The 25,575-nt window shown below is 40.4% G+C and overlaps 1 protein-coding gene across 3 annotated transcripts; it reads left to right on the forward strand.

Moving 5' to 3' along the window:
* The first annotated feature begins 1,575 nt into the window (after window positions 1–1,575).
* hs3st1l1 (heparan sulfate (glucosamine) 3-O-sulfotransferase 1-like1) lies at window positions 1,576–25,290 on the forward strand. Of its 3 annotated transcripts, XM_046402830.1 has the most exons (3): window positions 1,576–1,979; window positions 4,872–5,006; window positions 23,770–25,290. In XM_046402830.1, exon 3 carries the CDS (start codon window positions 23,955–23,957, stop codon window positions 24,894–24,896), a length of 942 nt encoding a protein of 313 aa, XP_046258786.1. In that variant the 5' UTR covers window positions 1,576–1,979; window positions 4,872–5,006; window positions 23,770–23,954; the 3' UTR covers window positions 24,897–25,290. The 3 variants fall into 3 exon arrangements, with proteins under 3 accessions (XP_046258786.1, XP_046258787.1, XP_046258788.1); XM_046402831.1 differs by lacking the exon at window positions 4,872–5,006; XM_046402832.1 differs by lacking the exons at window positions 1,576–1,979; window positions 4,872–5,006 and adding an exon at window positions 19,999–20,099.
* Window positions 25,291–25,575: the final 285 nt, after the last annotated feature.

Consider the following 25,575-nt stretch of genomic DNA (forward strand, 5'->3'; position numbering starts at 1 on the left):
GATGGAGTCTTCCACACTGACAAAGAGCTGACTGAATAATATAAATTATATGCTTTGGCTCTGACAGCCGCCATGTCTCAACCAAGTGGAACTGAAGGCAAATGTGCTTATAGTTTATAGCTGTTAGAAAGACTGCAATCAAAGATGTGGCGAAAAGCCTGATGTCATGCAGGGGAGCAAAAAGTGATAATTTCTTAACAATAAGAATACCAGCCCACACTTTCAGAAGCAAAAAATAAAAAAAAATTATTTTGTCACCTCAGGAGTGGAATGTTGTGTTGGAGAGGAAATTTCATACAAGCACTTTGTTTGGAGTATTGACTCATTCAGAATCTGACAATCACACCTGCTTCACACCGTGATTGGTTAGTTGTGCAGAGGAGAGAAAGAAGCCACCGTTCGAACCTGTCTCTCTTTTTTAATTTGCTACACAACTACCGGTAGTTCTGCCACTTTTCATGTGAACACACTGAACACCTTCCAGGAGAGACTGTCTGAAAGTATGCACCATTATTCCAATTTTTAAATGATATCCTTTGTTTAAAACAGTTGGTTTGATGGCCTCCTTGATTTTTAATGAGGTCATTCTGACCAGCTTGGGACATGGTCGGTCAACAAATTTCCTAGTATAATCTTACTGGGAACTTAGAATTTACTGAATTCCAAAAACAATTGATCCTGCCCTTGTAAATTAAACAAAACTGCAGTACAAACTGCTTTACAACAAGGTGATTAAATAACTCATAGTGAGTTGCTGTAGTGAGACCAAAGTTCTCATTTCTTACAAAGGAATCCTTGACTGCAGCCAGTTGCAGTAGTTTTGGTGCGAGACATATATACTTACAGCAGCAGCAGCCCGTCTTTGCACACGACGACCAACTTTGTTGTCCAGTCATCCAAGCCTGCTTCAAAAGAACTTCATAAGGCCAAATCCATGAAGTCCGAGGTAACCATTCATTGTTGGACACAGACACAATTCAGCAGACTGCAACTTTGCTACTCCTCAGTGACAGTTTGTGCAATGCTGTGTATTATTTGTGGCCCCTGCATGCCTAACTGCTTCAATAAAGCAAGATCCTCAGCATAGGATGACATAGGGTGTCCATCTTTATCCTTGAGAAATGCTAGGAGAAAAACTATACACAGATTTGGCCATTTGACTTGTTCTATCATTTAACAAATGGGTGACTGGACTTAGACTGGACTGGACTGGACTCAGCTCGGCTACCTCATTTGTTAGCAATAACAGTTGTGCCCCGTTCTCGTGCTCCCTGCTCTGCTTATCAAATAGTTCATGACAGAAAACATAGCTATTATGTCTGCTAGATGTGGACATGAACATCATATGCTAGCTTTAAACTTCCAAGAGAAAGGTTTTCTTCTGCTTGGGTTTGGTTTGATGAAATTATTGAATTTCCATCCAGTAGTTTTTGCATTAAGCTGACATCATATTAATCATCACCTGGCCGCATATACACTTTTAGGCACTAAAACACAAGCATAAGCTAACCATAAGTCAGTGCCAGCAGAATAGATGGGGATTCTTATGTTAAAGTCGAAACTGCAGCTCTGCTAAGGCTGGGGAACGCAGGGTGTCGGTGAGGAGAGCACCTTGCCCTGATCATCTGACGGCAGACGGCTCCTCCCCGCTCCCTCCAGTCTGCTACGCAAAGCAGCGGCTCGGGCACATAACTCTGCCCGCGCTTCTTCTACACACAGGCTCGTCTGCGTGAGCCAGAGACCGGAGTCGAGTTTTCCCACTTTGAATAAACGAGGACTCCGATCCCGCCGGTGTCTGCTTTCAGATGAATCAGTGATGAGAGCGGCCGGGAAGAGAGACGGACGCTTTTCTTCTGTGCGGACCGGCAGTGCGCAGAAGTGCGCTCCGTGGTTCAGCAGCATCTTCATCCTCCTCTGCTCCTGAGATCAACCCAAACCCGAGAGGCGCGCTGAGACCCTCACCGAGCACCCCGTGCGAGGTAACCACATTTTCTCTGAAAGACTCCCTCCACTTTCTGTATGTCTGTGTGAAATGCACCGCTCCTGGACGGCACAGCGGCTCACACTCATGCTTTTATGCAACACTTGAATACCCAGCGTCTAAAAAAAGGGTGTTTTATGCTTTTGAATTCACGGCCGATTAATTTATAAAATTTTAAACTACAATAAATCCAGTGTTGCCTTTCAACAAGCTGAATATCAGACATTTTGTAACATGGTTTTTCATTCATGTGAAATGTGTGCCTTGTCTTTTCCCTGCAGTTCACATTTAAATCCTCAGTAATAGAGTATTGATCAAACTAATTAAAATGCTATACCCAATAAATTAGCTTTATAAGCTCCCGTGGGAACAATCAACTGTAGATCCTATGGGCTATGCCGTAAAATCAACTTCACATTAACACTTTTAATTCATTAAAAGTTTTTTGGGCTGAAATGTATTAAATTAGTGTATTTAAAATAAATTGAAATGACATGCAAGTTCAAGCAGACAATTCAAACAAGTTCAGCCTTTATTGCTGAACACACTCAAAAGTCTCCCACTGTATGTTAATGTTAAGTCAAAGGGCAGGCTCGCTGCCACTTTCCTGTTCGTGTTAAATGTAGCAGCATCACATCTGCTGTATCTGGTGTCAGACCTACCTCCTGAAATTCCAGCAGCCATGTCTTAACGTCAGAGGATGCAAATTGCCACAGAGTGTGCAATTTACCTTTAATTATGAGCATGTGGGTGTTGGCTTACGTGAGCTCCTAGCTGCAGGATTTCTCAAAGGCATACGATGCTGTTTGACTGGAATAAGTTCTCTGATGAAATTCAAATGAAACAGACAGTTTTTCAGCAACAGCCAGTTCATGCTCTCACAATAACTGTGTGATTGTAGGCTGCACACTTCACTGTGAGGCGCTTTATGCATGTTTTTTAATTAGTGCTCAAGAGGCTTGAGTAAATCACTTTTTCATTCGGGATACACAAGATATCAAAAAATCCAAAAAATTAAAGGTCTGTGTTATATGTTAAAATAATGCATTTTTATCCAAAAGGGTTGACGTGTTGATAATAAATGGAAAACCAGTGAATGCGAAGAAATCATAAGTAAAATGCTGTTCATGTAGTGAGAAATTAAATTGGTCAGAAAAGTGGGATACCCACTGACAACAAAGGGCAAAAGGTCAAAATGAAAAAGGGGTCGTCCTCATTATTTTCATACCCGACTAATCAACGTGAATGGGGCGACTGTTTATCTGTAGCTAAACTGGGACAGATATTTTGTTTGCTTTTTCTTGTCCTGGAAACAAATGTGTGAATAACGGTGAAGTTAGATGAAAGGCGGCAGGGCTGGATGGTCTGTGGGATTTTCCTGACTGTAAGTGTTTATGACTCCGGCTGTAAAGACGATGGCAGTCCAGGGAGGTGTTATGATTTCTAAATCCCCGAAGAAAAGTCAAGGTGTCTCAGTGATGTATGACTGGACAAATAAACAGACTCAGTGGACTTCACACCATAATGTCAGGAGAGTTTCATGAGGGAACGATGGCGTATGGAGGAGGAGGTTGCGGGGGGGAACTGCTTCTCGTGTACGGTTTCCTGTTATTATGTTTTGCTTGATGGGGTTCATCCATTTGGATCAACATGAGCAAAGGGGGTGGAAGAACAACAAAAGTGCTTTCTCCTTTTCTCAAGTTTTTCTAATCAAGAGCATTAAAAAATAACAAGAAAATGGAATTAATATTTGATGAGGTTATGTTTGGTGAATTAATGGATGAAAACTATTAGCTGAAGCATGCAAGGATATTTGTTAAACATGCAAATGAATTCTGCAGATTTTCTTTTCTGTGGTTGGTGGGTTGGTTGATTCTCCCTCAGGAGATAAGAGAGCTTTTATGACAGAACCAGAGTATTGTGCTATAAAATGTACTTGATGCTATCTCAAGGTCTTAATTTGTTTAGGCTAATAAAGTGTAACAGAAATTAAAATCCATTTTTGTGAGAAATTAGAATTAGAATTGGTGTTTGTTTGGACTTGTGTGCTTCATTTTGGTCAAAATTGTGATTAGCTATCAAAAGAAATGTAAGTTTTTTTTTCTTTTCCTTTTTCACTTTTTTTTTCCAACAATTTGTGCTCTCCAGTCAGTTGGTACTGCCTGACACTGTTGTAATTTTATTGATGCAATGTGCGGGGGCTGTTTCGACAAATAGTTTGTAATATTGGTATAATTCCAACAGACACACTCGCAGTCAACCAGCTGGGGACTGTTGTTATTAGCCAAAGAGTAACATACAGACTCTGTTGTTACCATGAGGTTTCACAGTGTGGCCATTGGCCGTCAGCACAACTGAAAGACAGCTAATGCTAGCTAGACAAAATTTTGTATAGTGTGAGACTAACACTGACCACAGAGTTGTCTGGACCTGCTGTGACTCAGCAGTCTTTTTCCATGTCCAAAATATACTTTGTCTTCTTTTTTTGTTGCATAATTATTATAGCTGATATTTCTTGAAACAAAAAGTGATAGGATTTTCAGTTCAACTTTATTCAAGGTTTCTGTGTTTCCCCAAGGTTCAGTTTTGGTTTGGCGGAGGGTGATTTTAGATGGGGGTGGGCATTACAGCCAGACAATTAATACACGTAACATCGACTGGACAGTGCAACATCTTGAAATACAGAGAAATAATCGAGCCGTAGTGATGCGTGGACCGTGTAGCAGTCACTTCTCCACCACTAATGATGGCAGAAACCCATAGCAGGATACACAGAAAGTGAAGGAAGTGGAAGCAGCGCCCACATTTCAAAGTAAAATTTCGGAATAAAGGAATGAATGCATATTTAGTGCTTTCTGGCTGTTAAAAAAAAGGGTTTTTGTCCTGGCAGGGTTCCTGTTGTTCCAGCCAGACCTGTACAATTAGAGAGGAAAGAGTGGATTCTCGTTACACCAACCAGGACTGCTGAATGTGGAACAGTGTGGCTTCCTCCTGTTATCATAGCGACTGGGTTCACAAGGAGCAGGTATCATTATTTCCCAGGCACCCTGTTAAATACAAGTTGTCAGCTGTCATGTGCTTGATGATTGACTTTGATCCGAGTTAATGATCGCTGTGTTCATCTCAGGGCTGCAGGACTGATTCATTATGTTGCTGAGCAGAATGTGTATGATTTCAAAAGTGAGCTGTCTGGCCCGGCAGATTCTCACTTCTGCTGGCTTCATGATTTTGGATATTTACACCACCATGATTAGGTTACCCGAGTACAATCACTCATCCAGCATTGTGATGGTAATGTCATACAGAGGCTAATTTTTGTGTTGTGCCTGTAGAGTTGGCTGGATCCCCTGTCTGCCTCCCCCGTGGACTGATTACAGATCAGACTAGCATTTCACATCAGCCTTGAGGGGGGAAATTAGAGGATTAGCAACAACTTCATGCTTATTCCCCTACGTATCTTCCAGGCCTCCAAATCCTGTGGATGCCATTGTTATTTTAAGTAGCTTGGCAATTGAGCGAGGAAGCAAGCTCTAATTCTCCAAAGTCTTCGGAGATGCGGAGAGGCAGAAAGCTCGAGTTTTGGAGCTACTTCCCCTGCTATTCCTGTTCTTTCATGATGTGAAAGTGTGCAACTGAGAGAGGGCCATGAAGCTAGCTGCCAGGACCTCTTCACTCCAATCCTTGGTTCATACATAATAGATAAGTCACTGTAACTTACAGTACAGGGGCATAACTAGGCTAATGCCCAGATTTGCATATTTGTGCCGAATTCCATAATTCATGAGTGTGCGGCAGGCAGCGATCCTTGGTGCAAAAAGCCACCTTGGTCCATACGCCATATCTCAGGGGTTGATACCTACCATGTGTGCCAACAGCATAGTATTAAGAAGCAGCATCGAATCTGTCGGTGCCAGACACTTGGGAACACTATCCTCATCATCAAAAGCTTCAGAGTTTGAACTAAGCCTTTGGGAAAACCTTATTAAAGGCATGCAGTATCTAATGACAGAATGAGACAACTGGCCTTTTCTCGCTTTATTTACTGCCGTTACAAAACAATAGGACAGGGTCAGAGTGGGTGAAAGAGGAGACAGCGGATGGCGGTGACATCTATGAGTGAACAGATTTCACGGGCCACTTTTTCATCAAAATGTTCAAGAACGGCTGACGCCGCCATCTTCACCAAGTGTTATGAAGTAGATTCATCATTCCACTTGATGACGAGCTAAGTTATTTGTTGATTACCTTTGTTCTCTGCTTCAGCTGAGTAGGCACATGTCAGCCACATCCCTCATTATTGGAGATTGCATGTCATACAATCTTATTTTATTTTATATCACACCCATGTCTTGTCATATTTGTCGGATTAATGGTCTGTCACTTCAGAGAGATCATGACCCCGTCATGTGAAGTGAGATTCATTTTGATTCAGATATCTCCGCTCTGCCATATGTATCCATTTACTTTGTGTGGGTGTTTTGTGAGGCAGAGGAAGGGAGAACGAACAAATAGAGATATGAGATTTCGACTGGTTTCTATTTGTGAAATATGTTCCTCATCAGTCTGGTTGCCTGAGAGCAGAATAATTAAGTAACAGTTTAACTTCACTGGAACAAGGCTTCTTTCCCATTAATGTGGAGATTTTAAGATTATCAAAGATGAAGAGGGACATCCTTTTAAGGCGAGTGATGACTGTTTTGCATATTTCAGATCAACTACTGAATCCTCATTAAAAACAGATCAAGTGTTTGTCAGTCAACCGGTAGGACAGTGTTAATTCAGCTTTAATTTGCAAGGTAGCCGTAGCAATTTTTCTCTTTTGTCTGCTTTCTCTTTTCTTTACACACCACTGGTTGTAATTTTAAAGGAGCAGATGAATTCTTATGAGAACAAAATGTCAAGCATTGGTTTGTCCTCCAGGCTCGTGATCTTGCCACCACCAGAAGCAACGTTTGACATTTGTTCTAAAGGCGAAGATCTGGGCTTGTCTAAATATGAAATTTGATCTTTAGGGACATTGATTTAGGTTTATTGTGGGAAGGTCAGATACCTAACAAAGGCAACACAGACAAACTCTGCTTTGATTTCCAAATTAAGCACACAGGAGATGAAAATAATGACCTTAAGATAAAAATTTTTAGTCCTTGTTAAAGACAATAGAGTAAGCTATTGAAAACTGATTACCAAGAGGTCCATCAGGGAGTCTTCAGGTAGATACTGTTAACATTAAGTATATAACAAAGACTGACACACATGGATAAAGGCTTGGCACAGAGCACTGTCCAGAAAACGCTATCTGACCGGTGTTAATGATGTCCCAGTCATGCTCTCTGACGGAGGCTTTAGCGGCCATCTCCTGAGGCTGCACGGGGAGCTGTCCATGGTGCTGAATGAGACTGTACATCTTGATTTCCAGAAAGTCGAATGCCCAGACGAGCACCTCTCTTCTTCCCATCTCCAAGGGGAATACCTCTTATCTGAAACCTGAAATTGAACTTTAAAATATGCTGTTCCTCTGCCTCAGATTTTCTCCCTCTTAGCCTGAAGACAAAGCGCTGTTAGTGTTGTTACTGATGTACGTGTGTATGAAAAACTTATCTGAAGACAGTCAACGTGACAACAACTCTTAAAAGCAAGGATTTCATGCCCTGCAAGGATTTGTATTTACAAAATGCAAAATGAACCGTTCTTTGACGTGATTGGTAGCCTCACATTTCACATAAACACTGATGCATCCTTTCACAATGAGGGCGTTGTTGCTTATCGCCCGGGGTCACCTTAATGAAGAGATGAATGAAGAGAATAGAAAGGATGAATTATAGAGTCCCCCTTTTCCTTGTCTTAGCACTAATTTCACTTTTCATAAAGTGATTCATCACATATCCAAAGGTATACAAACAGTGAACAGAAATTAAACTAAAATCCTGTCAAAAACACCGTCGGTTGTGAAGATTGACCCTGAATTCACTGAACCCTTTGATCACCGTCAGTACTGTCAGTACTTACTATGTGTCTGTATGGGAATGCATTATATTTAAAAGTGCTTATAATATTTGTCATATCCTTTACATTCAGGTATGTGTAGAAGTAAAAAGAAGTTGTGTCAGAAGTGTCAAAAGTCAATCTTTCATTTCTGGCAATGAGTACAAAATTAATCAGCAACCACAATCAGCAGTATTCAAATAACATTCCAAGCAAATACTAGTGCCATCTTCACTGTTTTAATGGTCATTGTCATATATTATGGTAAATTGGATATCTGGGGAGTTTGGATTATTAGTTGGAGAAAATTTGAAATGCTCATCATGGGCTTCAGGAAAAAAACATTTTCCACATTATTTCAGAGACCGAATGGTTAATCTAAAAAGAAACCGATAGATTGATCATAAGAACTGTTATGTTAGTTGTTATTACATTATATGTGGTATATTATTATTATTATTATTATCATTAGTGACAATGACCCTTCATTGACATGACTTCATTGACATGACCGTGTGTGTGTGTGTGTGTGGAGGAGGAGCTTAGCCCTGCACCCCCACACCAACACAGAGATAATATGATGCCAGTCTGTTCATCGTTTATTCAATTGGAACAAACATTCTCTGTTTCCAGCTTCTGGAGTGTGTTTTTTTTTGTAGTCATAATAAATAGTCAAAATTTGCAGCCCTGTTAATAATGTAATTGACTATAGCCGAACAACTAGCTCGAACTGGTCTGTTTTGTAAGATTATATTACAGGGTCCAGGAGTGTCTCAGTGTGAAATTCAAAAATAGAGACCTGGCTTATATATTCAATCAGATCCAATGGCACAGATTTTTAAAGACTGATAATTTTGTTTGTTTGTTTTCACTCATTATGGTTTTGGTAGTCTGTTCTGTATTAGCTACTGAAGTGTTTATGATGTGTAGTGATGATCTGGGCATATAAAGACATAATCAGCATGGATCTGTTAATGCTGCCACGAAGCGAAGCTCCCTCAGATATTAGAGGCGTTCAGATTAGCTTCCTTTTGATTTATCCATTTCAGTTCTAATTTTTTTTTCCATTTCCGTTGATAACATATTTGTTTACTCGTTCCAATCTGTAATTATATCATTTGTTGTTTCCACTAATCTACAGTATGTGTGTAGCAGATGTTCAGCATGTTTATTGTTAAGTGTTTATTGTTTGACCAGTTAATAATTACAAGCAGTAATAATTTGGGTGTAAGAGGATAATGATGAATATTTTCATGTTTGCTCTTAGTTTTTTATCAGTGAGGCAAACAAGCCAAAAAAGACACATTATTTTATAAATGGGATTTAGACAAATGACAGTAAATAACACACAACCTAAGATGATAAGGAAATGGTTTGTATTTAGAAAGGTTTTTTTTTCCTCCTCTGTTGTTACAAAATCTTGAAGTAAAAGAGGTTGATATATTTGCACTGCAGTTTGTTCAAATCTGTGTTCCAATGATCATGTATCACTGTAGATTAACCTACTTACTGGTGTTCATTCAGTGTCAGGTAAATATTTCACATTATGGATCCCAAACATATTTATGCGTGTGTGCATATTCAATTACTGGAAATGCTTTTTGGGGCTTTGCTACATATTTGTTCTTATTTGAGTATCACGCAGGGAGTAGATAAGCAGATTTGTCCAAATTTCCATTCTGTAGTATTTATCATACTATACACATGCACACTGAGTCTCTACAGAGGTTTGAAAACGTGTGAACAAAGAGTATTTGGGAGGAAAGTTTTAACTTAATGTCTTTATATTTACAAAGACCTTTCTGCTTGTTTCGAGAGCGAGTGTGCAATAAGAACTGTCCCAGTTAACAGGATAACTGAGGGATGGCTCAGCCCAACAAAAAAAAAAAAATCACAGGTTTTGGCCCTCACCTTCAGAATGAGTTTTCATCACACATCTTCCTCTTTACATCATATCCCCTTAATAAACTGCAATAGGATTACAAGGTGTAGGCTGTGATCTGCTCCAGAGGTCTGGAGCACAGTAGGGATTAGATATGGCATTTGATGTCAGCTTCCAAAGGTTTCAAAGAATAATATACCATCTTCATTTCATCACTGTACGTATGCATACAGACAGCGTGGTTTTGGCCAGTGTCTGTGATAGCCGTGAAAGTGAGTTCAGGTTTTCTGGGTAATAACTTTGAAAGGAAATGTGTGTAAGAGCTTCAGTATTCTCATATCAAATATATCTAGAACTGAGACAAGTAGTTAATTTATTGAATACTTGATTTCCAGAAATGAATCAGTGATTATTTTAATACTTGAGTAGCTGTTTATTTCATTTTCTAGAAAAAAAAAATTCAGAAGTTCACTGAATCTACCTTCTCAAACTTGACTATTTTCTGGTCTCCATCATTATGTATGGATATCCAGCACTTATTTGAATACCCCGTCACCTGTCAGTGACCATTTGACATACTATGCCATACTGCTAGGACACACTGTGTACAATGTGTGTTTTGGAATACAGTTCATCAGATTTAGAGCAACACTTCCTTGTTCTAACATGTGACTGACCTAACCAATCAGAAGCCAGAAGGACTTAGACTGAGATAAAGTTGAGGGAACCACAGAGATAGATTCAGCAGATTGTATTATTCTAACTGTTTGTGCTATTTTCTGACATTCTGTAGAATAATGAGAAATAGATAACTTAGTGCTTTAGTGCTCTGAACTACAATAAAAGCTCCCACGTAATTCATTTTTTTTAATTATTTGTACACAGTAAAGGCCATCTTCACCAGTCTCAGCTGCTGTTCCTGTGGTTGAGAGTGTAACAGGTGTCATACAATTGGAGACTTATTGCTGTGTTTTTGTCAATGCAGAAAATCAATTGTTTTTCATACCTAGTTCTCCGAAACAGTGATATCCTGAGAAGTATGTTTGATTTTCTTTCTTCCAATGCGTAAAGTCACTAGAGAGGTACTTTGAATTGTATTTATACAGTTGTGCACTGATGAGTTCCAGAGCAACAGATGCAGTTGCACTGGCCCGTGATTAAATGCACAGAGCACGACACATGGGAAAACTCATTGCCCAGCAAATTAAACCATTACCTCCACAGTTGGAGTTAAATATGGAGAAATGACTCATTTTATGTCTGATTACTCCCTAATACAGCCATCTAAACAATGGCAACCACTCATTCCCACAAGTAAATTCTGTTTCTTTGCAAGATAAAGGCTGAAATTGCTTGTCAGGGTCACAATGAAGTTTTATTAAAAGATGCGCTCTAAGAACGCTAAAAGAATTCATCTGTTCGGATTCATTATGAGATGGCTCTCTGGTCTGAGGATTCGTCTTCATTATCCAGCCAAGCACCAGGCAGATAACACTGCCTCATTTGCTTTCCGATCCTCAATTTTCCCTGAACGATAATGCCGCTTCTTTGTTGTGTGGCTGTGGTGAAGACAAGCAAGCCATTTTCAATATGCACACAAGATTACAAAGGTTAATCATCAATTTAAAGCTAATCTTTTTTAAATACCAATATAAGCGTGGTGTGCGCTCGAGAAAGATATAATCAGGCAAACCCCAAAACAATCCTTCATCTAAATGAAGTGAAAGATGGTTAATCTAGGCTTTACAGCAGGGACTGATGAGTGAGGACGGGGGAGGATTGCATCACACTTCTTGACTAATGTTGTATTGTTTACTAAATTTAGTTGTGAAACATTTTGGGCTAATCTCAGAAACTGTACCACTTAAGTGGAGAGGGTCCTCAACAAAGCACTTTTCTCACTGAGGTTAAGTGTTTTGAGTCCCGACCCGCTTCAGCTTTGAGAAGTCTGTAGGAAAAAATGTAACCCCTGTGTATCTACCCTTTCCTCATTGTTGCCATGGAGTTGAGATAATTATGGAGTTTTAAAATTATGCAATCAATGATGAGATCCCTCTCCCCAGTCTGGGAAAATGAGTAATTAATTTTCTTCTTTTCTTCTCAGTTAATATGCAGGCGACTGGGAACACAGTATCCTAGTCATTATCAGGGCTGGTCTGGTGAAACATACCGGCAAAGTTGGCTAATTAAAATATGAGCCAGTTCCCTTCTATCTCACCCTGTTGATATTAGTCAAAGGTGACACTTCCCGATACCAGAACAAGACATTTTTTTAAGGTGTCCAGCTTTTGGGACCTTTTGTTGTTAAAGTGAAGTAGTTGGGTCCTATTGGTTAGTATAATTATAAGAAGTAAAGTAAAGATTGGCATTATTTTTGTCAAACATGTGGTATAATAAGATAAGCTCAAGACAAAACATTGCATTTCTTATTAACCTAAGCCATTCAAGTCTCTGGGGCAGGAATTTACAATAATGGGAAATAGAATCAGCTCACCTTAATGGCTGAGGCAGTAATTCTATTGACAAGGTAGACTCCTTTAATAAAGATAAGCCCCCAAGAAAATCAATAACCTGAACTAATTTCGAAAAGAGTCAGGGATGTCTGGACAAACACAGCATTCACACCTAACCAAACAAGCCTCACAAGCCCATTTTTAAAGGCCTTGCTCATTGATATTGCATTGAGAACAAACCAGGGATGTTCTCATCTCACTGGTAGACATAGTAACAAAGCAGGCCAGCAAGCAATCCTGCAGATGCCCTTTCTGTGATGCTTTTTATTCCCCCATTAGGCTTCTGATGCTGGGCCCACAAACTTCTCTAATTAAGAATTCGTCTTCAGCAAATTCACCCATAAAATAGCCCTTGCCGCAGAATGTGGGGTGATAAAAGGAGTTATTGGGCCTTCGACCTCCTTTGCCTCTTATCTCCCATAAACACTTCAGTTGGTTTTACAGGGCCATGGAGGCGGCAGAACGAGCAATGAGCCAAAGGGGAATAGTGGGTGACTGATGACTTATTCATGAAGAATGGCGCAACAAGATGGCACAGATGAAATTGACAGTGAGAAGTCTTCATACTATAAGTTGTTATGTACTTCTGATAAGAGTTGCCTTGTACTTGAAGTTGGTTAATCTTTACCCTGCATTTCAGTATGCACCACTGTGATGTTTTTAAGGATACAATACAGAATGCTCGTGTTCTTTTTTTCCTTTTCTTTTTTTGAGAAATATAAAATTTTACTGCACACTCATTAACTTTACCAAAGCTCAAACATTAGCTTGTGGGTTAAACATCACACCAGCAGAGACAAAGCTCTGTTCTGTTGTGAAAGTCATTCTGCTGAAATGACATGATGTTTTATTCCCTCTATCTTCTTAACCTGATTCTGTCACATGCCCAGAACTGCACATGCTCGGCTTTTGTTGTTAATTCGCAGACAAGTCTTTCCAGCTACTTAAATGAGCCTGAATTCTTCCCATGCATCCCACCTAACAACTCTGTTTTCCTTTTCATGTGCATTAAATTCAGTTAAAGCCCGAGAGTTTTTTTTAACCACACCTCATCTCAGTTTGTGCATGCTCTAGTGATTTAAACTGATGGCAAATCCCAACTCGCTATGCAGGCTGAACACAAGAAGTGTACGGTATGATTGCATTGAAACCGCTGCCAGTGTTTTGTTCACCAGAGAGAACAAGAAGGGAAAGTATAAAGTAACAGAGAGTGCCAATACTTGTGGTTAGCCTTCCTTGAAAATGTCTGTAAACAGAGCCTCACTGGTAGTGGGAACTCGGCTTAGAAGCAGATGTAAAGCCCAGCTGGCACAAAAGTTTTCATTATGGCTCCATGCCCACAGCTGTGGCCAGAGGGATTATGGTTTCAGGTTGTCTGTCTGTCCGTCCATCCATTCTTGTGAACGCAATGTCTCAGGAACACCTGGAGGGAATTTCTTCAAATTTGGCACAAACGTCCTCTTGGACTCAAATGTGAACTGATTAAATTTAGATGGTCAAAGGTCACTGTGATCGCAGAAACACACAAGACACGCACAAATTGTGATCAACGTTCAAACAAATGTCTAGTAGGATAAAATGATGAAGTGTTGACATTTTGCATCCAAAAGGTCAAAGGTCAACTGAAGATGTGCATGAAGCATCCACGTTTTAAAGTTTGCCGTTTTTTTGAAGCATCCATATTTAAAGCATTGTGGTTCACCATAAACTCATGGGTTATACTGATATTGAGCCTGTTGTTGAGTTGTTGTTAAACCATGTGATGAAGCTCTTTGTCCGTCACTCAGTATATTATAAGCATCTGGACAGACATGGATTTAAATGGCAACTTGTCAGGCAGAGAGGTAATTTTGCTCTGAGCTAAGGCGGACTAGCTGTCCGCTGTTACATAGGCAGTGGTGTGGAGCAATGCAAAGGCAAATACTGTACACAGTGTAATGATAGAGCACACGGCAGCCATGTGAGGCTAGGATGGTTTGCATCCTCCTCCATCTCTGCTCACTCAGACCTCTGAAGCACTCTTTGCCAGAGAGGCAGAGACTGGGCACGGGGAAATGGAACTGGAGATTGTTATTATAGATAAACACTTCCCTCACGATCTAGTTTGCCCTGCAAGTAGGAAATTACAAGGATGTTGCTCAAAGTTGGGCACAGAGGCATCTGATGTTATTTGCCTCCAAGGTGCCGCTGTGCACAGTCACAAACTGTGCTCACCATTCCAGCAAGTGGTGCTGGGCACAGTCTGTGTTCAGTCAATGGTCGTTTTGAGAAAATTACACGGAAACAATTTTGATGATCGATTGATAATTTTCTGTTGTTTGATTAAGCAAAAATTAAAGCTGTTTGCCAGCTCTGGTTGCTCAAATGTGAAGATGTCCTGTTTTCCTATTTTAAACTTGATATTTTGGGGATTTTTGGTCAAGTAGTTGGACAAAACAATCTCTCAGAGGTTGTGATGGGTATTTTCCCAAACAATTTCTGACATCAAATATTCAAATGATTGAGAAAGAAAATAATTATTAATAGCAGGCATCCCTATTTGTAGTGTTACAATCCAAGAGGCTAGAATATTTCAAATTCAAAAGCAAAGCTTTATATGAATCTTATATTTTGTCCATCTGTCTAAAAACAATTAGTCAGGATCCCATATGAAAATTGAAACAGGTCCCGCAATAAATATTCCTCTTGTTCATACTGGACACAAATAGATCCTTCCTAATGTGCTTCCAGTGTGAGTAATGAAGGAACAAAAGCCATGGTTTTCATCAGGGTCCTATTTTAGTCCTATATTAGTGTTTTCCTCTTGGGCTTCTGTGGAAGGACAATAACAGAAACAGAAATTTTGTTCAACAGTGACTAAGTTTGCAAGATTTGTCTCAGACTGCTGAAGCATCACATTATTAACTTAAGAACGTCTGAATCTATTTTTGCACAAAACAAGGACTGTGGATTTTGTCTCCAATTATTTACATTAAAAGCACATTAATAAGGGATCTTTTACTATAAACAAGAGAAATGAGCAATCAAAGCCTGTTCCAGTGTTCATATGGACCATTCTGCATATTGAAGAACTGTGAACATTTCCTTAATCAAAAGCTGTGGATGTGTCTGCTGCAAAACACACTTTAGAAGAATAGCTTTGCAAGGTTCAAACTTCCATACTAATGAACGACTAAGTCACTTCAACCCACACAGTCCGATCCATCTGATCATGTTACAATCAATGACCAGCATGTAAAGCTACAACTTGAATTACTTATGCAGATAAGGTAGCTCGATACTGTGAAAGTTCCAGTTCAAGGTCATTTGCTGTGGCTGAATAACGCTCCAGAAATGTTTTGCCGTCAGTGTCGGCCTGATACTCTTCCCACTTCTGATCTGCATATATCTCAGTCATGCTTGACTGATTTGTCATTCACACGTACTGCACAAACAAATGAAGCTAATCCTGTCACACTCAAGTTGTGTACACTGGGGGTCAGTTAGTGCTGACTTTCTCCAACCAGATCTCCTTTTTTGTTTGTTAATAAGATATGGTGCTTTGTTACAGCTTCTGCTCATGGATACCACCTTCTGCTCACTGTGCGGCTACGCAGCGTGCTCCCTCTTGTTTGTTTACTGTATGTGTGCTGGTGATATCCCGCTGCTGCAGCAGGGAGCACCGTAACCGGTACTGACACATCTAAATGTGTAATGCTTCAACCTCTGATGCGAGCAAACACAGGACACCCCTGTGGGAAACGGCTTTAAGTTGAATGCATTATTATCAGCTCACTAACTGCAGTCTGGCGTTGAATCATTTCAGCGCTTGGCAGGCAACAGCACATCACAGAAGGTCCAAATACTAAACCTCAAGTTCTGCAGTGCTGAATACATATTTGTGATGGCGGGAAAAAACTGGCAGATCATTGGCATGTGCCTACCAATATGATGCTGTTGTGCCAGAATGAGAAAGGTTTTCCAAGTTAATGTAGAACTGCACACACCAGCTGTAGTTTTAGAAAATAAACATGTCTAAGTTGACCTCCTAAAAGAAAACACCAAACCCCTGGAGTACACATACCTTAGTTAATATGTGTTTTGTGCTTTGCCCTGGAGTACCGCTTGAACAGTGCATAACTCAAGACTCAGCTGAGGTGGGATTACACTCGATGTATCATTTAATGCTGTTTATGAGCTGTGAGATTGATGGTGTTTAATAAACAACACTACAAGATCGTAAAATTCTCTAAACATTGTGCATTTGTCTACGCTTAATTCATCAGAACTGTGATATCTTTGTCAACACCCAGCAGGCCTTCCCATAGATTTTCTCATTAAACTATTCATCAGATAGGCCTCATCAAAGATTGAGAGTATCCTCACAGTTCATTACAAGATGCCCTGCTTTTTATTTGATGAAGTAATTCATCCATAATGTATGTGTGTATTGCAGTTTGCAGGATGCCTGCGAGACTGGAGAACAGCATCAGCTTACCAAAGGCTCAGACCCGAGAAGAGAGAGCAAAGTTGGTGCATTTGTTTTGATTAAGTCTGCATTTCAGAGCACTCCCTCTGTGATGAACTGTAGAGCAATTATATAACACGGAGAAGATCAGACTCAGGAAAGGGCTTGACAGGAAAAGCATGATATGAATTATAGTAGTATTAAATTGGTGGAGCACAATTAGCTTCTTTGTAGTGTCGGTAATGAGGAGGCTATAGCAGTGGGGAAATCTTGATGCTGTAGAAAGCATAGGTGCTTTATCAGAAGTGGCAGGCTGAATGAGGATCATCAGGCCACTCTCTGATTGAATTCCTTCTCATGGTCGGTTGTTGTATCGGAACGACCGCGGAACACTTCCCAGAAGTGAGTCAGCATCTCTGGGATTGGTTGCCTCCACTCATCCAAGGGTGATGAGCAAGTCAGCCTATTTTATCTGTGAAAATGCCTCCTGGGAATCCAGACAATGTCAGTTGACGCTTGAAATAAATCTCAGAGCATTGACAAATGTCAGAGCTAAACTGGAGGAAGCCTGGGCAAGCTTATGCAGTGGGGCAACAGAGATTGCTACAGCAATCCTGCGTCAGCTGAACAATGGTGTGTTTAGGCTTGGTAACTAGAAGGATGATGCCATGGAGAAATAACAGTTTGTGGCTGGATGCAGCATTGTTTGACCCTTGTAATCTCTCCAACAATAAAGACCCTCAGTATCATGTACAACAGTGTGAGATGTTGTTTGTTGATACTTATCTTTGTGCAGATTTTAACAGTGTAGCATAAACATACATTTGTTTATGAAGCAAGTTGGGTGGCTCATGTTCTACTTGTACACAGATGGCAGTGGGCAGAAGGACTGGTAATTGGAAAGGACTGCAGTGCACATTGAACTACTCTGCAGCTTAAAAGAATTCTGTACTGTAAAGATTTAACCCATTGTATAGAATATCACAGTTAAAACGTTGTAATTAGTGCTTGGGGACACATGTGTTTGGGTGTACAAGCAAATGACAGATGTCCTCCCCTTGAAGTCTGTAATGAATGCTTCTGCCAATGTGGGTGTGGATTAGGTCATTGTCTTACTCATGTGCTCCCGAAATAGGGAGCAAATATTGCTTACCATTAGAGCTGGAGTGCAATTTCCTCTTGAGACAAGGAAATGTTGTCTTCATCCTAAGTGTGACTGCGTGATCTGCTGCTGAGGTGTCAGATAGAACCATATATTTCAATATTAGATAACACATGTCCTAATTATGGAGCACATTTTTTTCCCTGACTTCTCAGACTCAAGGCTGAAAGTCTGTTTTCTTTATTTGTCCAATTCATAATAAATTCTTTCAGACAATTAATATTTCCTTTGCTGCGATTGATTTGGACAAAACAAATCCAACGTTACTAAATATAATACATTACATTAATGAAGACTAAGCCAAAGAGTGTGATGAAATTTAGAGTTTCAGGTATGAAGGGATGACTAGAGATTGGTGATGGGCCAGGCCATGTCCTGTAATGAGCAAGAAGGATGACAGGAGGGTTGTGACAGCTAAGATGAATGTGGGGGATTACTTCAAATTAGTTTGATATAAGGTCAAACAGACTTGAGCCTGGTGCCTTGCAAGTTAACAAGTTTTCCACTACACAGATGTTAATAAAAACATTCTTAAGAAAATGAAGGATTTTGATCCAGAGAAAAGATTGAGGGCTTTTAATCTGAGACAGATACAGGAAGCGCTGACTTGTCTTAACGGTGTATTGCAGTTACTAAACCAGAGCGGACCAAGCAGAACAAAGTGAGGCTTTTTACTAAAGTATTGTAGAACTGTAGTATTGTGCAACTGTCAACTGTAGTACATCACATCAGAACAGGGGAAGCATCATGCTGCTCAGCTAACAAACTATCCAGGGGCTCCCGCTAACTGTTAGCCACATGATGCTAGCTCTCTCTACCTGAGAGGAGGTAAAGAAACCTGCCCAACCTTCCTGAACCTCATGACACCCCCCCCCACCCACCCCAATAAAAAAAATTGGAACCATAGTTTCTTTTTGCAGTCACCATCATGTTGGGTACATGTTGATGAAATACATTAATTAAAAACCGATGCCAGAATTATTTCAATGGAAAAATAGTTTTTCATTTGCTAAAGTGAAAGTTTTGAGTAGAGGAAAATCATATAAAGACACATATCCACCAGGTGGCCCCAGAGGAGAATGTTACTGTGATGCAGATTCCAGTGGCTCACACTTAAGTTTATTGGGTACACCCAGCTAAAATGAAGTAACTAACAGAAACAAGCCTGTATAATGCACTACAGTCCAAAGCATCACAAACTACATCATACAGTCTAACTATGATCTACCTTTTTAATGAAGATAACATCTACTGCACTACTGTTTGACAAACTACCTTGGGGAGAGTAAGACACATTCATATTTTCTGAATAGCTGTCTAACACTAGCAGATGCTAACACATGGTCTTTGTTTTTGGGATGGGCCACTGAATAGCTCCACGGGACACTTAAGGGTTAAATGCCTTGCTAACAGGACACAAAGTCACCTCTGATGTAGCTTCCTAGTGAGGGGAGAATATTATTCATTCCTCAGCTGCATTTTCCTGACTAGCCTAAAGGTTATAAGTGGCATCTGTTTGTTCTCAAGCTACCACAACCTCCAGCCTATACACTCACGTGGCTGTTATAAACCAGTAATGTGTTAGATGGAGATCACTCGTTCATTATTTCACATCAGGACCAAGCTACCTTTGTGGGAGGATTGAAATACTCAGCAGTGCTCAAGGTGTTGCTTTATAATCCCTTGCACGCTGATGAAAGCTTTTGTGTCTTTGTCTTTGTGTTCCTGATGCTTAAAACTAGATACTAAAGATTTTATGGGTTTTCCTCTGCACTATACCTCACATGCCCCAGAAACGTGTAAATAGCATTTTTATAACTATAAGTAGAAGCAGAAATGTGAGGAAGTTAAGAGGGGAAGAAAAGATCAGCTCTGTCCTCTGTGATCAGCTCTCACAGAGAGTCTTATGTTGTTGTAACAGAAATTAAGAAATTGAGCCAGGAATCCTGCTGTGAACCAAAATGCATCCATAATTTAAAACCCATCCTGTATGTGGGAGTAGTCTCAGACTTACAGTTGGATGTGTGTGGGCGGGAAATGCATTGTACTGGTTTTTGAGGGCCTGTTGGAGAGAATGACTGAGCAAAAGAAGAAGGAGCAAAGGGGAAAGTGTAGAAGAAAACAGAGCGAAGGTGAGTGCATTTCTCCATGACCACAACATAAAAAAATGAATGGAACAATAATAAATACTTTTAACTTCTTCATTTGAAATCAATCACTTTAATTGCACCAAAGCCACCCTTTGTAATCAGGCTTTATTACAGTAATAATTATTTGTACTAATGTCTCTAATAAGCGGTTGTTAAAAAAAAAAAAAAAAACAAAACAAAAAAAAAAGCAGTTAATGGCAGGGGGCCTGCAGAATATAAATAAGAGTTTGTTCTGCAGACGTATAGGGGCTGTTTGAGTTAATTAGTGAGAACCTGGTTTCCTGTGGCACTGAGAACCTGTGGAGCCCCCCTCTCAGCCTGGTGGGGTTTAATGACTAGTGTAGATCTGTTGGCTGTGGCTGTGTAGGTAGCACTTTTACCAGACAAGTTTTAAAGCTTCGATAATGGTGGGCAAGTGCAGCCCTCATGTGTGGAGGCTCTGCATTATGGGTTCAAGTGGGAATGCAGATTAGTTATGATTTTGTTATATAATTTCTTTCTACTGAGTTCAGTTTTCATTCCCACTTATTCATAATTGGGGTCAAAGAGGGGCTGGAGCATGACCCAGTGTACAAGGCAGGGAGACATCTTGAACACATCACTGGCCTAAATCAATGAAAGTGCAGTCAAACCAGAATTCACTGTCCAGTAATTTAATTTGCGACTTGGTCAAGACACGTTCACTTCCTGTCTCAAAATCATTACCACAGTTGTTGAACTCAAACATCGAATAAAACACAAACTGTAGTTCAGGAGGAATTACTTCTTATTAGTGATTAAGTGATTCCACATTTTCTTTCTGGAAACCAGTTGTAAAAACATCTGTATATTTCACTGTGATTAGCTTATTTTTTATTCTAACATGAACATGTGCTACCAACAATTGAGGCAGAAATGGAATCTTTTATTCATAATTATAGTTTCAGAATTATGAAACAAAGAATAGATGTGCATTTGTTAGCTTAGAATGAGCTCTTTGAATCTGAAGAGGGAATGGGTCCACCATATTGCACCATGTATCCACAGTGGATAAACCGAACACTTCCAGGAGATGGCCTTTTTATCACATTTTTAACAGTCCCCGGGTTCATTATGTTGCAATCTGCAGTCTAACTACTGGATACCACTAAGTCCTATGTCCTCACACTGTACCTTTAATTTCAGCACCAACATCAGCACATCTGCACTTGTATTCTTGTTTATTGCTGCTTAATGCGATCATACAAACAATAACAGCAAGAAAACAAAATGCATTGCTGGCTTCCAACCATGTCCATAGCATTACCAGTTGCATCCACATTTCGCAACAGATAAATTTCATCTTGCCTGACACCTGTTAGGGATTAAAAAGGTGTACCTATCCCTGCACAGACGTTCAACATGTAAACTCCATAAGCGACCGAAGCTAAGATTTTGATGTGAGGCACTAGTGCTCTCCGCACAGATGCTATATTCTACTCCCAAGTCTCAATGAGGCCGCAGTTTGTCCCTGCCAACCTGTGTTGTGTAGCGTCCCACTAGTCCCTCAGTGTTCAGTGGAAATAGTCTTGGTTAAGGGGGTCTTCCAGATAGTGTGGCTGCCATGAGTTGAATGAAAAGCTAGAAAGATATGCATCAAGTGCTGAATAAAGCAATAAGGCCCAGCTAAATGTGAAACAATGGCTCCTTCCAGGTGGTGGTGTGCTGTGAGAGGAGTGGGGGGAATTGGATGAGACAGAAAGCTCATCTGGCTGCCTGGCTGTTAGCATTGGACTTGGCAGTTCTCTGCCAGGGAAACGCTGACAGGCAGGCGCGCCTGTCACAGCACATAAGTGCCTCCTTGCACAACCCCAGGCCCTGTAGGGCAGGTCGGCTCTCCTGCATTCAGCTCACAGGCCCAGTCCCACAGTCAAGCCAGAGAGTGGAGTGTGAAGCGGGGGCATGTGTCGTAGCCTTTATATGGTTGAAAAACTCTGTAAGGTGAGAGTAAGGCCACAGGTGACATCATAGAAATGTGCTATGCATGTTGCTTGTAATACTTCTAACATGCCTTGTTTAACTAGAGACATGTAATAGTTGGTCATTAAAAACAGTGGACAGAAATTTCAGTAAAATTATTTTTATGCATGCCACAAAAATCTCTGATAGTCAAATATAATTTACTGACACTTTCTAACCAAAGATGGTAAAGTAACTCAAGGACTTTCATATCAATTTCTAATGAGAGTTTCTCAAAAACTAGTTCTTAAAGTTTCTTTTTTATTTTTTTTAAGAATAGTAGATTATTTATTTATAGTATTATTATATAACATTGTTATTATATAACTTAGAAATGCTCTGAGGATTAGATAAAATATATTATTTTAAACAGAACACATCTTATATATTTGTTTTCTCATATTCAGTGTGTTAAACATGTTAACAGCCACAGAATATCCAATTTATTTCATAGTTTTGAACACTTCAAGGTGTAAATACAGTAAATTCCATCCTGCTGGGAGGAGGAAATATTACCCCCTGTGTGCTAAAATGCCATCAAATTGAATAGAAGAAGACCAGTTGTGAAATTGTATTCAAAAGATCTGACACCTACTTCTAGCCTTCAATATAAATAATGAGTAATAAACAGTGAACACAGAATAGTACTGTGTAGTTGTCTGTCTGAGAGTCTGTTCCCAGGCAGGGAATATCTTTGTTTGTTCAGGTTACCTTACCATGACCTTTGCTGTTGAAGCTGCATGTTTGCTTAGCCCGGCCCTGTTGCTTTGACTAGCACAGTGTAAGCAACAACTCTCTCAGCTTGTTTTCCTCGCAAAGCTTCCCAAGACTTTTTAAATTAATACCATGACATTTTACAAAAATTGTTTTGCTATTTCAGCTCATGGCTTGTTTCTACAAACAGAGGCACATTTTTAACATAGGTTATTGATTGGTTAAGTGAAGGCAAACTATTTGACAAATGCCTATTGGGTGGAGGCAAGAAAACAAGGCAAAGATTAAAATATTGAATATTGTTCTAAAAGTTAAAAAAAGAAGAGCTCAAATTTTCCCATGGTTTTGAGCAGCTTGTCAGCAATTTTATAAGTCTAATTTAATGCCCTAAATCCGTCTCCTTGTGTTGACTGAATTTCACTGCCCTAGTATTGATCTCTTGGCATGTATAGGAAATCAAAGTCACCTAGAAGTGAGAACTCATCTGATTTCCTGCAATAAATTTGTCTTTATAAGTCTCCAAATGTCTTGTTTTCGATGCTCCTGAGGGTAGATGTTAAGTGTATTGATTCTAGTGTGGATTTTGACCTGGTAAAGGAAGACAAAGCCTTCTTGCCATCAGCCACACTTGCATATCTCAGACACGTTTTCTAACAAGCTGTCTGGCTCAATGTTTTTCAGCTGCAGAAATTACAGCATCAATTGAAAGTGACTTTATAGAGTTAGAGGAGAAAGCAGATGGGAAAGGGGAAGATGAAAAGAGACTCAATGAAAGATGAATTGAGATTATCCTTTTGAGATGATATACTTATAACAGACATGGATTGTATTTATGGCTGGATTGCTTTTTCAGGAGAACGAGGAAAGTGTCATTTCAGTATAATACAGACATTCATTCTGCTTTTTATGCCTGGAATGTGAAAGCCTTTTCTTCTTTTTTTGTCTTTCTCCTTCCCTGCAGATGTGCTGTGGACTGCCGATGATTTCTCCTCCTCCTCCAGGTCGAATTCAATGGCAGAGAAAGACTGCATTTCCCACTGCTCTTGTTACCGCTGAGCTCAGAAAGACAGATCTTGTCCACAGCTAAATCACTCTTCTTTTCTTACTTCTGTCTCTTGCCGATTCTCCACTCTATAGCCCATCACCATGGCTTGTTTCCTGGCATCTGCCTTTCTTCTGGTTCTCCAGACATATGCTGCCCCACCTGAGCTTGACCAGGCAGGATTTGGCATAACGCTGGACCCCATAGACCTTGATCCTGGACTACTAGCCAATGTCTCTGGAGATATGTCCTCATCTCCACCCCCAGGGACTAGTAAAAGAGCCCCACACAGCATCATTATTGGGGTACGTAAGGGGGGTACGAGAGCACTGCTGGAGATGCTTGACATACACCCTGAGGTTGCTGCTGCTGCCACCGAGGTGCACTTCTTTGACTGGGATGAGAACTATGCCAAGGGCTTTGAGTGGTACCGTGAGTTGATGCCCTACTCCTACCCACACCAGATCACAGTGGAGAAAACTCCAGGTTACTTCACATCAGCTCTCGCACCAGAACGGATCTGCGCCATGAACTCATCCATAAAGTTGCTACTGATCTTACGAGACCCAGCTGAGCGTGTTATTTCTGACTATACCCAGGTGTACTTCAACCGGCTGGAGAACCACAAGCCGGTGCAAGCCATTGAGAACCTGCTAGTACGCAATGGAGCTTTGAATATCCGGTACAAGGCCATTCAGAGAAGCCTGTATGATATTCACATGCGCAACTGGCTGCGCCACTTCCCCCTGGAGCAGATACACATTGTGGATGGAGATGCTCTCATTCGCAACCCCTTGCCAGAGCTTCAGAAGGTGGAGCGCTTCCTCAACTTGCCCCCAAGGATAGTTTCCTCCAACTTCTACTTCAACCAGACCAAGGGCTTTTACTGTATTCGGAGTGATGGTCGAGAGCGCTGTCTGCATGAGTCTAAGGGACGTCCTCACCCAGCTGTCAATAGCACTGTCCTCCAGCAGCTCCGCTCCTACCTACAAGAACACAACCGAACCTTCTTCAGGCTGGTGAGGCGCACTTTCGATTGGCAATAAGGAACCTGGATCACAAAATGGACTCAAGACAGTCACTCTTTGTCTGTGATGAGGACAAAAAGAGGGCGTAAAGCACTTTACAGAACTGATGTTTTAAAACCCCTCTTAATAACTGCTGTTGTGATCTCTGGTTTCAGCAGAGCTGTTCTATATTCATACAATAGGGCCACAAGATATGAAAAACTGTAACTAGAGGTGTAACATTAAATGGAAGAATCTCCAAGCTTAATAAGTCATTCTGTCTGTGCTGGAAGCGTTTAAGTGATCAAAAAAACAAAACAAAAAAACAACAAACAAACAAAAAAAAAAACAAGTTTGTGAAACTGAACTTTTTTCCCTCTCTCTTGTTTGATATTCTTGTTCTTGATAATAAATTGTTCTGCTTCAAAATGTACCAGAAAAGTGGCATGGTTCCATCTCTCTCCATTTCACTCTGGCAATCAAAAGCCCACAAGCCCCCAAACCTGTGTTATTTAGTTAGAATACTAAGGTCGGCAAAGGCATTAGAATAAGCCTTTGATTTGCTGTGGTGGAATGTATAATGCAAGGAAATAGGTACCCTGGAGCAGTGCTTTAGTAGTACAGGAATCACTAATGGCTTTGGACATTGAAGGTAGCCTGTGCCTGCAGCTAAATCAGTCAGATCTTCATAGTCAGCAAGCTCAAACCCAAGGAACTG

This window comes from Scatophagus argus, chromosome 10, assembly GCF_020382885.2.
Source record: "Scatophagus argus isolate fScaArg1 chromosome 10, fScaArg1.pri, whole genome shotgun sequence".
NCBI lineage: Eukaryota > Metazoa > Chordata > Actinopteri > Scatophagidae > Scatophagus > Scatophagus argus.